Genomic DNA, 12409 nt, shown 5'->3' with positions numbered 1-12409 from the left:
CCAGCACTGGCCGCCTGTTAGCATTTCCTGGAGGGATTTGAAAATACTGAAGCCTGGGTGGTGGCCCATCAGGAGCGGCCTGGCCATGGAAGCTCCCAGGTTATTGGACTGCGCCCTGAGGCTGAGGAGCCCTTGCTCTGCAACCATATAGAACTGTGTGACGAGGGGTAGTTGGACCTGTCTGGGTTCCCACTGCAGGCAAGCCGCTCTGGGCACATGGTCCCATCCCCCTTACGCCAGAGGGGACGTGGCCTCTATCCCTCAGGGTGGCTCTGACAACACCTGGTGAGAGTGGAACTGCAATTCCAGAGCCTCTTTTCTAGTATGGCCATGTTTGCTTGTTTGTTTGTTTGTTTCTTTCTTTCTTTTTTTAATTCTCACCTGAGGATATTTACTCCATTGATTTTTAGAAAGAGTGAAAGGGAGGTGGGAGAGAGACGAGAGAGAGAGAGAGAGAGAGAGAGAGAGAGAGAGAGAGAGAGAGAGAGAACATCCATGTGAGAGAGACATAGCTATTGGTTGCCTCCTGCATGCGCCACACGTGGCCCAGTGCCAGGGAGAACCTGCAACCCAGATACATGCCCTTGATCAGGAACCAAACCCGAGGCTCTTTGGTCCACGGGCTGACTCTCTAACCACTGAGCAGACTAGCCAGGGCCACTTTTGTTCCTTACTGTGCCTACAGATCATCTGTGTAGATCTTGCTTTGATTCTAAGTTACACACAGCAACAGTGAAAAGATACTTTTAAGACCATAAGGGGAATTTGAATCTGGACTGGATGTCTCATCATACTAAGGAACCCTTCTCAATTATGTTAGGAGATGTAATGGCATTGTGGTTGTATTTATAAAAGAAGTCTAATTTCATAAAAGTAAAATGTTTACAACAGCTGAGATTTTTTTTAAAAAAAACTGTTCTGGCAAAAACAAAATCCCTAAGAGCAAACAAAACATAGTGGTGGAATACTGGTCATAAACATTAATCATTAATGAAGGTGGGTGATGGATACATGGGGGTTCATTACACAATTCTCTCTACTTTTTGTGTTTGAACTTTTCCACAATAAAAAGTTAAAAAATATATATTTAGTTATGGATATTATTATACCAATTAAGACTACATTTTCTATATATATGGATAAATCAACTGGGTCTTGGCTCGCAAGGTGGTCTGACAGTGGGGCTTCTCCTCTCCTGACAACTGCAAGGATGTCCTCTGTTGGGGGGAGGTGGTCTCTCCTGATGACCAGCCTCCAGGGGCACTGAGGGGTTCCAGACAGGCATGGGAGCGTCCTGCCCTCTCTCCTCGCTTAACTGGCCTTCCTGTCATACTCAGTAACCAGCTCATCTGATCTTACCTACCCGGGCCCACCGTTTGGTGGCACCACGGCGTGCGGTCTCCGTGGCTGTGGACTGGTGCGTCCCTGGCCTCACCGCAGGCCCTTTGAAGGCGGCCCCTCCGGCCTGCTAGACCTCATGACGCCCTTCCCAAGCTGTGCTCCCTGCGAGTGATCACGAAGGCTCTGGGGGAACGCATGCCCTAGCACACCCCCATTCTGGGTTCACACAGCGCAAAGATGGGAGCGCTGGCTGGAACCGGGGCTCTGGGGCCTGGGGGCACCTTGCCCACTTCCGCCTAGAACTTGATCCAGTTCTGATTCATACAAAATGACGCCTTCCCACTTGCCCAGCATAAGCATCGGATATCAGTGTTTGACTAGTGGAGGGAGAAGGAAGGACCATGTGTGATATTGGATATGAAAGTAGCTTGATAATGACAAGTAGGTTGATAATGACAAGTAGCTTGATAATGACAAGTAGGTTGATAATGACAAGTAGTACGATGGTGGTAGACAAGCATCAAGTCTTTAAAAACTTTCTTCTGACCATAAGTCTCCATGCGTGGCTCCACTGCAATAGGACAGGACGGCCACGGCTGGGGCTGCTCACCTGCCTCGGGACCATTTGGCAAGCTGCAACTCCTCAGTCAGCGCTCCACTCCTCACTCTTCTTAAATGAGAGACCAGTCTGGAAATCACCAGCCCGGAACTCTCTAAACACTGCTAGGAGCTCCCAAACCTCCCTGGGGGTGTCCGGCCCCCTTCTCCTTCAGCCCTGTCACTGGGGCGCGGCGGGGCCTTCTTGGCTGTGGGAGCCCCAGAACCTGCTCCCGGGGCCCTGCACCCTCCCTCCAGCAGCCCTTCCCTTCTCTCATCTTTAAACCACTCTCATCTGGGCGCTTTCTGTCAACCTCCAATAGGCTCACATCTCTTTCACCCTCAAAAATCAAGAAACAAACGCCTCCTTGACCCCACGTTCCCATGGAAAGACTCACAGAAGAGCATCTTGGAAAAACTGTTAACTGAACCCACCTTCATCCTTCTGACTCTCTTCTCCATCCTCTACTCCCGTCCTTCCCTCGAGACTGTCCGGGTCTCTCTATCCTGTCATACTCTTCAGTTCTTCCCCCACTTGTTGGCCCCTTCCTCTCTCTATCTTAATGTCTCCCCGCTCTGGTTCCCCTCTGACTCCAGCTGCACCTGGTCAGTCTCCTCTGTGGGTTCCGCCTCCTCTGTCCATCCCTGAAATGTTAGTGTTCTTAGGGGCTCTGTCCTGGGCGTTCTCCTCACTTCACAGAAAGGCCACGGTGCCCTTTCCCTTGGGGTTGATGTCCATCTCGAGGCTGAACTCCAGACCTCTGTGTCTACATGGTGACCTGCCACATGCCTGCAGGAGGAACACTCCACTTGGAGTGTCCTCAAACATGTCCGAAACGGAATTCATCCTCAACCCCCAAAACAAAACAAAGCTACATTCCCAACACAACAAAACCTCCCTGCTGCTCTTGGGCTTCCTAAGTTGCTACCATGAGCTACCCACTAGCTCAAACTGGAAACCCAGGTGTCCATCTCCCTGACTATCCTTCTCCCCCCACATGCCATGCATCATGTCATGAAATCCTGTCAATTCTACCTGTTAAGACACATCTCAGACTCAGTAAAAAAAAAGATCCAGGGTTAAGGAGGAGAGAGGAATGAAGAGGCTGAACGCAGATTTTAGGGTAGTGACACTATATGAGGCTATAATGGTAGCTACATGTCATTATGTGTCTAAACCCAGAGAAGGGTCAACACCAAGAGTAATCCTAACATAGGCTTCGGACTTTGGGTGCTGACGACGTGTTAGTGTGGGTGCATCAGTAGTGACAAATGTGTCCGTCTCATGGAGGAGGTTGATAATGGGGGATGCTGTGCATGGGTGGGGCTGGAGGCATATGGGAACTCCGTACTTTATGCTCAATTTTCCTGCTAAAACTGCTCTAAAAATAAAGTATTTAAAAGGACATATAATAGCCCTAGCTGGTTTGGCTCAGTGGCTAGAGCATTGGCCTGTGGACTGAAGGGTCCTGCGTTCAATTCCAGTCAAGGGCACATGCCCAGGTTGTGGGCCTGATCCCCAGTAGGGGGCGTGCAGGAGACAACCAATCAATGATTCTCTCTCATCATTGATGTTTCTATCTCTCTCTCCCTTCCCTTCCTTTCTGAAATCAATAAAAATATAGTTTAAAAAAGGATATATAATATTAAATTGTCTGCTCAAAAAATATGTCTACGATCCGCCCCTTTTCTTTATTCCCACTTCCAACATCTTGGTTCTGGGTCTTGTTATCTCTCACCTGAACCAGCCTCCTAACTGGCCAGGTCTTGCCCGAATGATCTCTTTCAAACAGACAATCCTGTCCCTTTCCTCCCCAAATCCTCTGCAGCCTAGGCATCAAGTTCAAACTCCACAACATGGCCTGCCCAGGACCTGCCAGCCACTGCCATCCCAGCCCCTGCTCTAGAGTGCAGCCACAGGGACCCTGTGCCCCTTCCTCTGTGAGCTCGCTTTCCCCGCTCCAGGGCCTCTTCCCCCTCCCGCACCCTCTCCTGGCTAACCTTGGCCCACGCCTCAGGTCTCAGGGTGAACACCTCTTCCTCCTGACGCCTTCCTTGACCCCTCTTGTCTGGTTAGGTCCCACTGTGCTGTGCTTTCAGAGGACCCCCAGACCAGATGCCCCGCTGTCCACTTCTGTGCCTCGTTAGACAGAGGAGGAACGGCATCTGCTGTGTTGGTTTTTGTGGCTCCAGCTCCTGGCTCAGGGCCTACAGATAGTAAACCCTTGGTAAATACGAGCTGAATGAATGGACGAGGTGTGTTGACTTCTGTGCTAAGAGCTCTCAGCTTCCTCCTCTGCTTTATGCATGGAGTGGTCAGCTCCGGCCTCAAAGAGGTGACCCCAGTGAGTGGTGAGAGCAGAGGGCTGGGGTGCGTTCTGTCCCAGACTAAGAGCATCGCGATGGTGGGAGGGCAACCACAAGAGCGTGTGCAGGAGCAGGTTAGAGTTGGGATGAAGCTCAGGCTTTCTCCATGCGCAGAGGGAGGGAGCATCCCCACCTACGTGTGGAGAACCAATCAGGGCTTTTGAAAATGTCCTAACCTGGTTTGACCCAACTAAGCTAACCCACTTCTCCGGCCCTGCCGGGAGCCGGTCCATCCTTGCTGTTTCAAGGGACCTGGCATATATGGCATACTGTTCTTAATATGTTTGCTCACCTTCTTGACACTGTGTGTTTTAACCAAGGTCACCTCTCTGAGAAAGGTTGTTTCCCCAGGTAGGGATTTTCCCCTGAAGTTGGGGAGGGAATAAAACCCCTTAACTAAGTGCCAGGCGGGTAATTAATCACTTTAACTAGGAACAATCATGCTTAAGCTACATAATCTTTACTCCCTGGAATGGAGATAAGAAACGCCCTAACCTTTGGAATAGAGATTGATAGGATTGGAATCAACTGGTATAAATACAGATGTAACAAGACAACAGGACACAGAACCTAGACACAGAACCTACACAGAACCTAGAGACAGAAGAACTTCGCTGGAGAGAACATGGCAAAAGATCCTGGACAGAACCTGGCTACAGAAATTGGTTGGAGAACCTAGACAGAACCTGGCTGAAGAACCCGGCTACAGAACCTGGCAACCGAACCTGGCTGGAGAACCTAGCAAGAGAACATGGACCCAGAACTTCGCTAGAGATCCTGAACAGAACTTGGCTGGAGATCCTGGCTAGAGATCCTGGCTAGGCTGCTGATCAACTGAACGCTGTCTCCGTGTCATTCCTTCTTCGCCAACTCCGTCCACACCTTTGGGGACCCCTGGACCTGCTGGGGTTGGACCCCAGCACGGCCCCTCTCTCTGTCCTTTTCTGGTCACATGTTCTCAGAGCTTATGTGTCTTATAGGAAACGCCTGTCAGTTTCATGCTTTTGGTCTTCTCCGAGTTGAGGTCAGAGGCAGCTTGGATTTAAAATTTGCTTTTAGAGCTCTTGGAAGGCCCTGAGCTCTGGGTATTTTTGAGTAACACCAAAGAGCCCTCCACTTTTGGGCAGGTTCCAGCTCAGGTCATTCTCCTTCCCGTCCGGTCCTTGTACCCAGGCTGACTTGGGCTTGAGAGAGGATGGAATTCTGGGTGAACTGTTTGCTGTCGGGGAGGGCCGCCTGCCCACACCCCACCTGGCACAGCCCTCCCTCCAGGCAAGGTCAGTCCCAGCAGCCGCTGCGTTTGCCTCCCGGGAAAGCTGAAGAGCCAGAGTTCATAAAAATCTATCTCATGAACAGCCTGACCTACCAGCATTGATCACATTCGAAATGATGCCTACACACAGTCCCCATTATGCACAGAGGGGCAAGGCCCAGAGGAGCTCAAAAAGCCACTTAAATCCATTCACGGGTGACTCGTCCAAGGGCCCCAAACACCCCCCAAACTAATAACCCCCAACAAAGCACTGCCGGGAAAATTCCTTGCGGATTTGAGATTTCCACTGTTAATCTTCTAACTCAATAAAGCAAACACTCCTGCCGCAAATTAAGTACTTTTATTAAAGGGTCCCCTCCCCCATCCTCTTTGAGGTGGGCACGGATCCCCTCAGGGCCTGCGTGTCTGTGTAAGGCGCTGGCCCCACTCCCCACCATTTTCTCCTGTCATTCCAAGGAGGCCCAGAACCCACGAGAATGTGTTGATCTGGGGATTCTGGGAACTTCTGAGACCTCTGACTTCCCTGAGGAGATTCTACAGCCTGTCAGCTGAGGGGAATGCTCCCCGTTCTTCTGTGGGGGGTGACAGGTCTCAAACAGGCTGGCCCCGAGCACCTCTCCCATCCCAGTTTGCCCGAAGGAGTCCCCAGCACAACTGTCTGAGCCAAGGTGGGCTTGGAGGCCAGTGGTCAAACCCTCCTCTGGCCTCTCTAGCAGCTTGCTGGTCACACCCCCAATAGTTAGCGGGAAGCCGGTGGGATCAGCTGGAGAGAAGATTGAAGGAGGCTCCGGGAAGGAGGCCCTGACTCCTCTCCTCCCACTGCTTCCTGCCCCAGGTTGTCCCTCAAGCTGCTGCCTCTCAGATCTGCCAGGAATTGTGTTCAGCCATTTAAAGTTACAGTCACCACTGTCCTCTCACTGTTGGGCTGAGGTTATACTGAGGCCCTCCCAGGCCTCCTCAGACGCTGCCCTCGGAAGCCTGCCTTGTGGGAGTCCCACCAGCTGCAGATGGCGGCTGGCAGGCACCTTTGTATTTCAGGAGGAGCCTCCTAGAAACGTCATCATCTACAGTTTGTCAATGTCATTGCAGGGTCTGTAGTGTGGATGCTCCGTGGATTCTAGAAAGTGGGTATTCTATCTATGGGGACGGACATTCGGGTCTCTGAGGGACTATATGTGGGTATTCTATCTATGGGGATGGACATTCGGGTCTCTGAGGGACTATATGTGGGTGTTCTATCTATGGGGATGGACAATCGGGTCTCTGAGGGACTGTATGTGGATATTCTATCTATGGGGATGGACATTCGGGTCTCTGAGGGACTATATGTGGGTATTCTATCTATGGGGATGGGCAATGAGGTCTCTGAAAAATTACATGTGGGTATTCTATCTATGGGGATGGGCAATGAGGTCTCTGAGGGACTATATGTGGGTGTTCTATCTATGGGGATGGACAATCGGGTCTCTGAGGGACTATATGTGGGCATTTGATCTATGGGGATGGACAATCGGGTCTCTGAGGGACTATATGTGGGTGTTCTATCTATGGGGATGGACAATCGGGTCTCTGAGGGACTATATGTGGGTGTTCTATCTATGGGGATAGGCAATGAGGTCTCTGAAAAATTACATGTGGGTATTCTATCTATGGGGATGGACATTCGGGTCTCTGAGGGACTATATGTGGGTGTTCTATCTGTGGGGATGGACAATCGAGTCTCTGAGGGCCCTGAGGCCTTAGCAGCAAGGGCCGTGTGGGTGTGAGTGACAGGCCCTCAGGGAAGTCTGGTTCTGGGAGTTATTGCCAGGGGTTCTGGATGCAGACCTTGCCCGTGGTGGGGAGAAGGCACCCTCCCCCAACTGGGCTCCTGAGAAGGCCATTCTCAACTTTCCTTCTTTCTATTTGTTCGCTTCAACAAGAAAGGCACTTGCTCAGGGAGGCATAGCCCCTCAGAGGCAGTAAGCCACAATAGCCCAGACTGGGCCCTGGTCATTTGAATGTCCTCCCAACTCTTGTCAGACCTGGATAGACTTCCGGGGTTCTGTGGCTGTCCCCATTTATCTCCCATTCAGTGGAATTGCCTCCAGATTTATGTCCTCCCATGGACATCAAGAATTCCTGGAAGTTTGAGGAAGGAGAGAGAGGTGACTGACAAAATGAGGAAAGCATGATAAAGTGTGTTAAGTCTTCAAGTTGAGGAGTCAGACAGGCCTGGGCTAGAATCCAGACTCAGCTACCTGCACACTCTGACCCTTGTAAGCTATTTGCCCCTCTGAACCTCAGCATCTTCCTCTGTAAAATGTCATCGTGCAGCTTGAATGAGATGAGCCTGTGAACTGTTTAGCACATGATAAGGGCTCACTGAATGGACTGATTAGAAGAGGCCTACTGGCTTCCACATAGAGATTGGGTCCAGCCATGAGGCTAGAAATTCCTTCCTTCCCTGGGCCTACAGGACTTGCTAGTCCTCCCAAAGGCCTTTCTTCCAGGAGAGATTGGAGCTGGGGGATGTTAAAAGTCATTCCTCTTTGCTCTGCAGAACAACTACCCAGGGGAATGAGATTGGTGGGCAGGGAAGGACCCAGGCCATGGTTGGGAGCAGCTGCTGGGCTCTGGGCATCATGGCGGCCACCAGGCAGAGCCAGTCCTGGGTACAGCTGGTCCTGTGCATTCTCAACCGGGAGATGTCAGCCCGACAGGGGGAACCTTGGTTCTCAGAGAGCAAAAATGTTTTAGGTATTACAATGGTTTGTGGCACTCCGAAGCTCAACCCTACCTGACAAAATCTGATTTCTTAGTAGTATTTAATTTCTCTCATTAGAAATAAAGGCAATTATAATTTAACAAAGTTAGCTTACATTAAACTTTCCTTGGGGTAGGGGGTGCTAATCGAAAAAAGGTCAAGACTAGCAGGTTTGTGCTCAGTGGATAGAGGGTCAGCCTGTGGACTGAAGGGTCCCAGGTTCAATTCCAGTCAAGGGCACATGCCCCCAGGTTGTGGGCTTGATCCCCAGTAGGGAGTGTGTGGGAGGAGCCGATCAATGATTCTCATCACTGATGTTTCTATCTCCCTCTCCCTTCCTCTCTGAAATCAGTTAATATGTATAGATAGAGGGAAAGAAGGTCAAGAAACAGGTGTGGTCTGTCTTCCAGAGTTTCATCTTCCTTCCCAGGCCCCCTCCTCCTCTCACCAGCCCCTCCTGCTGCCTCCTACCATACCCTTCCTTCCCTTGGGTTCCTGGCAGCACTTGGCACTGCTGACCAGTCCAGTTCAGAGGTCACTCTGTCCCAGCGTTTGGCCAGCACTACTCCTTGCCCCGATCTCCCCTTGGCTCCCGTGACTTCACCATGTGGTTCCCCCTCCAGCCTTCTGGTTCTTCTCTTCCTTCTACTGCCCCGTAGACAGCTCTCTGCTCCCCACACAGGCCTCACTCTGCGTGTCCTGCCCCAAGCTCCAGCAGCCCCCTGGAGCACACCATCTGGATTCTTCCTGGCACACATTCTCTCCCTTCCTGTCCACCGCAGCCAGCTTGGTGCTTCCCCTTCTGTAGCATTTAGTTTGAACCATTTGACATGAAATAATATATGCCCTTGTATTCGTCTCTCATGATCTCATGGGTGTCGGGTCTATCTTCCCATTTGGATTTTAATTTCTTTGAGGATAAAGACAAAGTCCTAAGTCTTTGCTTGCTCCTTAGTGTCCAACCCAGTTCTGGATACCAAGGAAGGCAGACGGGAAGGTCCTTATGGGCCAGAAAGTGCCCTGCAGAACTCAAGTTGCCAGGTGCCACTGGTCAATGATCCTCCCACGGAAGAGCCAGCTCAGCCTGGGCCTGGGCAGACTGCAGTGGGCAGCCCCTCCCCACCACCACCCAGCCGGCTCCTCACCTGGCTGACTCCTTCCACTCCATCTGGTCTCCGTCGTGCTGTAGAGTGTCCATCTCTGTGAAGAGGGTGGGGTTGGGAGCCTCATCGTCCTCCCCCAGGATGTCCTGGAGCTGCTCAGCAGCTGGAGACCCTGCGAACGGAGGACAGCAGGGTCCGCTAAGTGCCCTGTGGGGGACAGAGGGCTGCAAGGCCAATTGAAATGGGGCAGGAGCCAAGCACAAGGGAAAATATTTCCTAAGTAAGTAAAACTAGGTCCGGCTTCTGGGCAAAGCTGGATTCAAGCCTCCGTGAGTTGGATGTGGGTGAGATATTCTTTGGAAGAACAGAGACAAAAGGATTTAATCTGCGTTCAAAATCCAGGGTCTTGTAGCTGATAATGAAGGATGGAAAATGGCCAGCGCCAGGGCAGCAGCAAGGACAGAGAACAGCAGAGAAAAGTGAAGTGAGGAAAACTGTGACCTAACTTCAGTGCAACAACCCCAGAGGGATCCCTTTCCCACAGGCCCCAAACCAGTCACCTCCCATCGCTGGCCTGGAAGGAGCGGTCTGCCACGCAAAAGGACGAGCTCGCGCCAGTGAGCCACGTGGGCCAGCTTCCTACATGGGCAAGATGACAGCCTGTTCCTGAGCTCCTGGTCTGCTTTCCAGCTGCCCACTGGTGTCATCTCTCAGATGAGTCTCCAGAACCTCAGAAGTTGGCATTCTGACACTGAACATGTCCCCTTCCCCAGACAAGCTTCTCCTGTTTTCTTTTCCTTCCTTCCCTCCCTCCCTCCCTCCCTTCCCTTCCCTTCCCTTCCCTTCCCTTCCCTTCCTTTCTCTCAATATTTAATGAATGTGTATTATGCACCAGGCATTGTTCTAGGTCCGTGATGGCGAACCTATGACACGCGTGTCAGAGGTGACAAGCGAACTCATTTTTTTTTGGTTGATTTTTCTTTGTTAAATTGCATTTAAATATATAAAATAAATATCAAAAATATAAATCTTGCCAAAACCGGTTTGGCTCAGTGGATAGAGCGTCGGCCTGCGGACTGAAGGGTCCCAGGTTCGATTCCGGTCAAGGGCATGTACCTGGGTTGCGGGCATATCCCCAGTGGGAGATGTGCAGGAGGCAGCTGATCGATGTTTCTCTCTCATCGATGTTTCTAACTCTCTATCTCTCTACCTTCTTCTCTGTAAAAAATCAATAAAATATATTAAAAAATATATATATATATATAAATCTTTTTTTTTACTATGGTTGCAAATATCAAAAAATTTCTATATGTGACACGGCACCAGAGTTAAGTTAGGGTTTTTCAAAATGCTGACACGCCGAGCTCAAAAGGTTCGCCGTCACTGTTCTAGGTGTTGGAAAACAAAGCTGTGAAGAAGGCTCATATGTCCTTGCTCTCTTAAATAGTGGCAGAGAAAGACAATAAACAAACCCATAAATAATTATTTCAGGTAGTGATAAGTGTTCTGAAAAAACAAAATAAAATGACCGGGAGCTACATTAGAGAGCATGGCCAAGAGTGGCCTCTTTAAGGGGGGAGGGGGGGTATTTGAATTGTGACGTAAAAGGAGGAGCGACTGTGTGTATCTGAAGAAAGAGTGCTCCAGTGTTTCAAAGAGGTGGGCACATGCCCAGGTTGTGGGCTTGATCCCCGATGTGGGGCATGCAGGAGGCAGCCAATCAATGATTCTCTCTCATCACTGATGTTTCTCTCTCTTGTTATCCTTGAACCAGTAAGTTAATAAAAGCAACCAAACCAACAGTACGAGAAAGCTATGGTCTGGCTTATTTCTCTGGGACATCAGTGGTGCTGACCACTCCCTCTGAGCTGAAATGCTACTCTTGGCTCTCACAGCGCTTCACTTTCTTGATATTTTTTTCTATCTCTTTGAGGACTCCTTTGCCTTATCCTTCCCGGGTCCCTCTTCACTGACTCTCCCCAGGTCACCCATGTCCACAGGCCCTGCCTGTATCAAGCATCTCCCACTGCCAACTGGACTGCTCCACCTGGGAATTGTCAAGTCAACCTCAGCATATTCAAAACAGCTCTGCATCCCTTCTTGCAACACCCCAACCCTGCCCTCCTCCGTTTGATGAATACACCTCTAGCTACCCAGCCATCCAGCCGAGAAATGTTGGACTCACTCCAGAAGCCTCCTTCTCTTTCACCATCCAGGTCCAATCAGACCCTGACTTCGTTCATTTGCTTCCTAAATCCTTTTCATCTCTCTCCCTCTTTCCCCACCCATTGCCACAGTCTTGGTTCAGGTTCCCATTATTTCCTGTTCCAGTCACTGCAATAGCCACCTAACTGCCCCACAGCTTCTGGGCGCCCCATCCACTCCCCTCTCCTATGTAGCAGCAGAGTTTTCTTTCCTAACATTTCAAACATGTTCACATGGCAGACTCCTGAGAATCAGGGCAGCACCATGAAGTATTGTGCATATGAGATAGAAATAATTCTACTAGCAGAAAAGATTATTTGTGTATCTGTATATAGTTCAATAGATCTCATTTATTTATTTCACTTCTTAATTTTTCTATTACTTTAAACTTACTTTTTTTCCCCATTGGCTTTTTTTTTTTAATATATTTTATTGATTTTTTACAGAGAGGAAGGGAGAGAGATAGAGAGTTAGAAACATCAATCAGCTGCCTCCTGCACATCTCCTACTGGGGATGTGCCTGCAACCCAGGTACCTGCCCTTGACCGGAATCGAACCTGGGACCTTTCAGTCTGCAAGCTGACGCTCTATCCACTGAGCCAAACCGGTTTTGGCCCCATTGGCTTTTTAATAGCTGACGCTTGCTAGCAGACATCAGCGGTTTAAGGAAACTTTATAGAAGAAAAACCAACAATTGAACAAATAATCTTACTTTTTTTTTTTTAATTGGGAGAAGACTGACTGCTAGCACCCTAATTCTCCATGTGATCAGAGTTC

General features: G+C 50.0%; 1 protein-coding gene across 1 annotated transcript in view; it reads right to left on the bottom strand.

Annotated features, from left to right (window-relative positions):
- SLC4A5 (solute carrier family 4 member 5) overlaps window positions 1–9537 on the bottom strand; it is a 50959-nt gene extending 41422 nt beyond the window's left edge. The window contains exon 1 of the mRNA XM_081100808.1: window positions 9470–9537. Within this exon, the coding sequence (XP_080956934.1) occupies window positions 9470–9522 (53 nt within the window). The 5' untranslated portion in view covers window positions 9523–9537. The remainder of the gene's footprint in view (window positions 1–9469) is intronic.
- Between the last annotated feature and the right edge of the window lie 2872 nt (window positions 9538–12409).

Source organism: Myotis nattereri, assembly GCF_964212035.1.
Source record: "Myotis nattereri genome assembly, chromosome: 10".
Taxonomy (NCBI): Eukaryota; Metazoa; Chordata; class Mammalia; order Chiroptera; family Vespertilionidae; genus Myotis; species Myotis nattereri.
The sequence above is the reverse complement of the archived record's forward strand: the minus strand, read 5'-3'. Positions and strand labels throughout refer to the sequence as shown.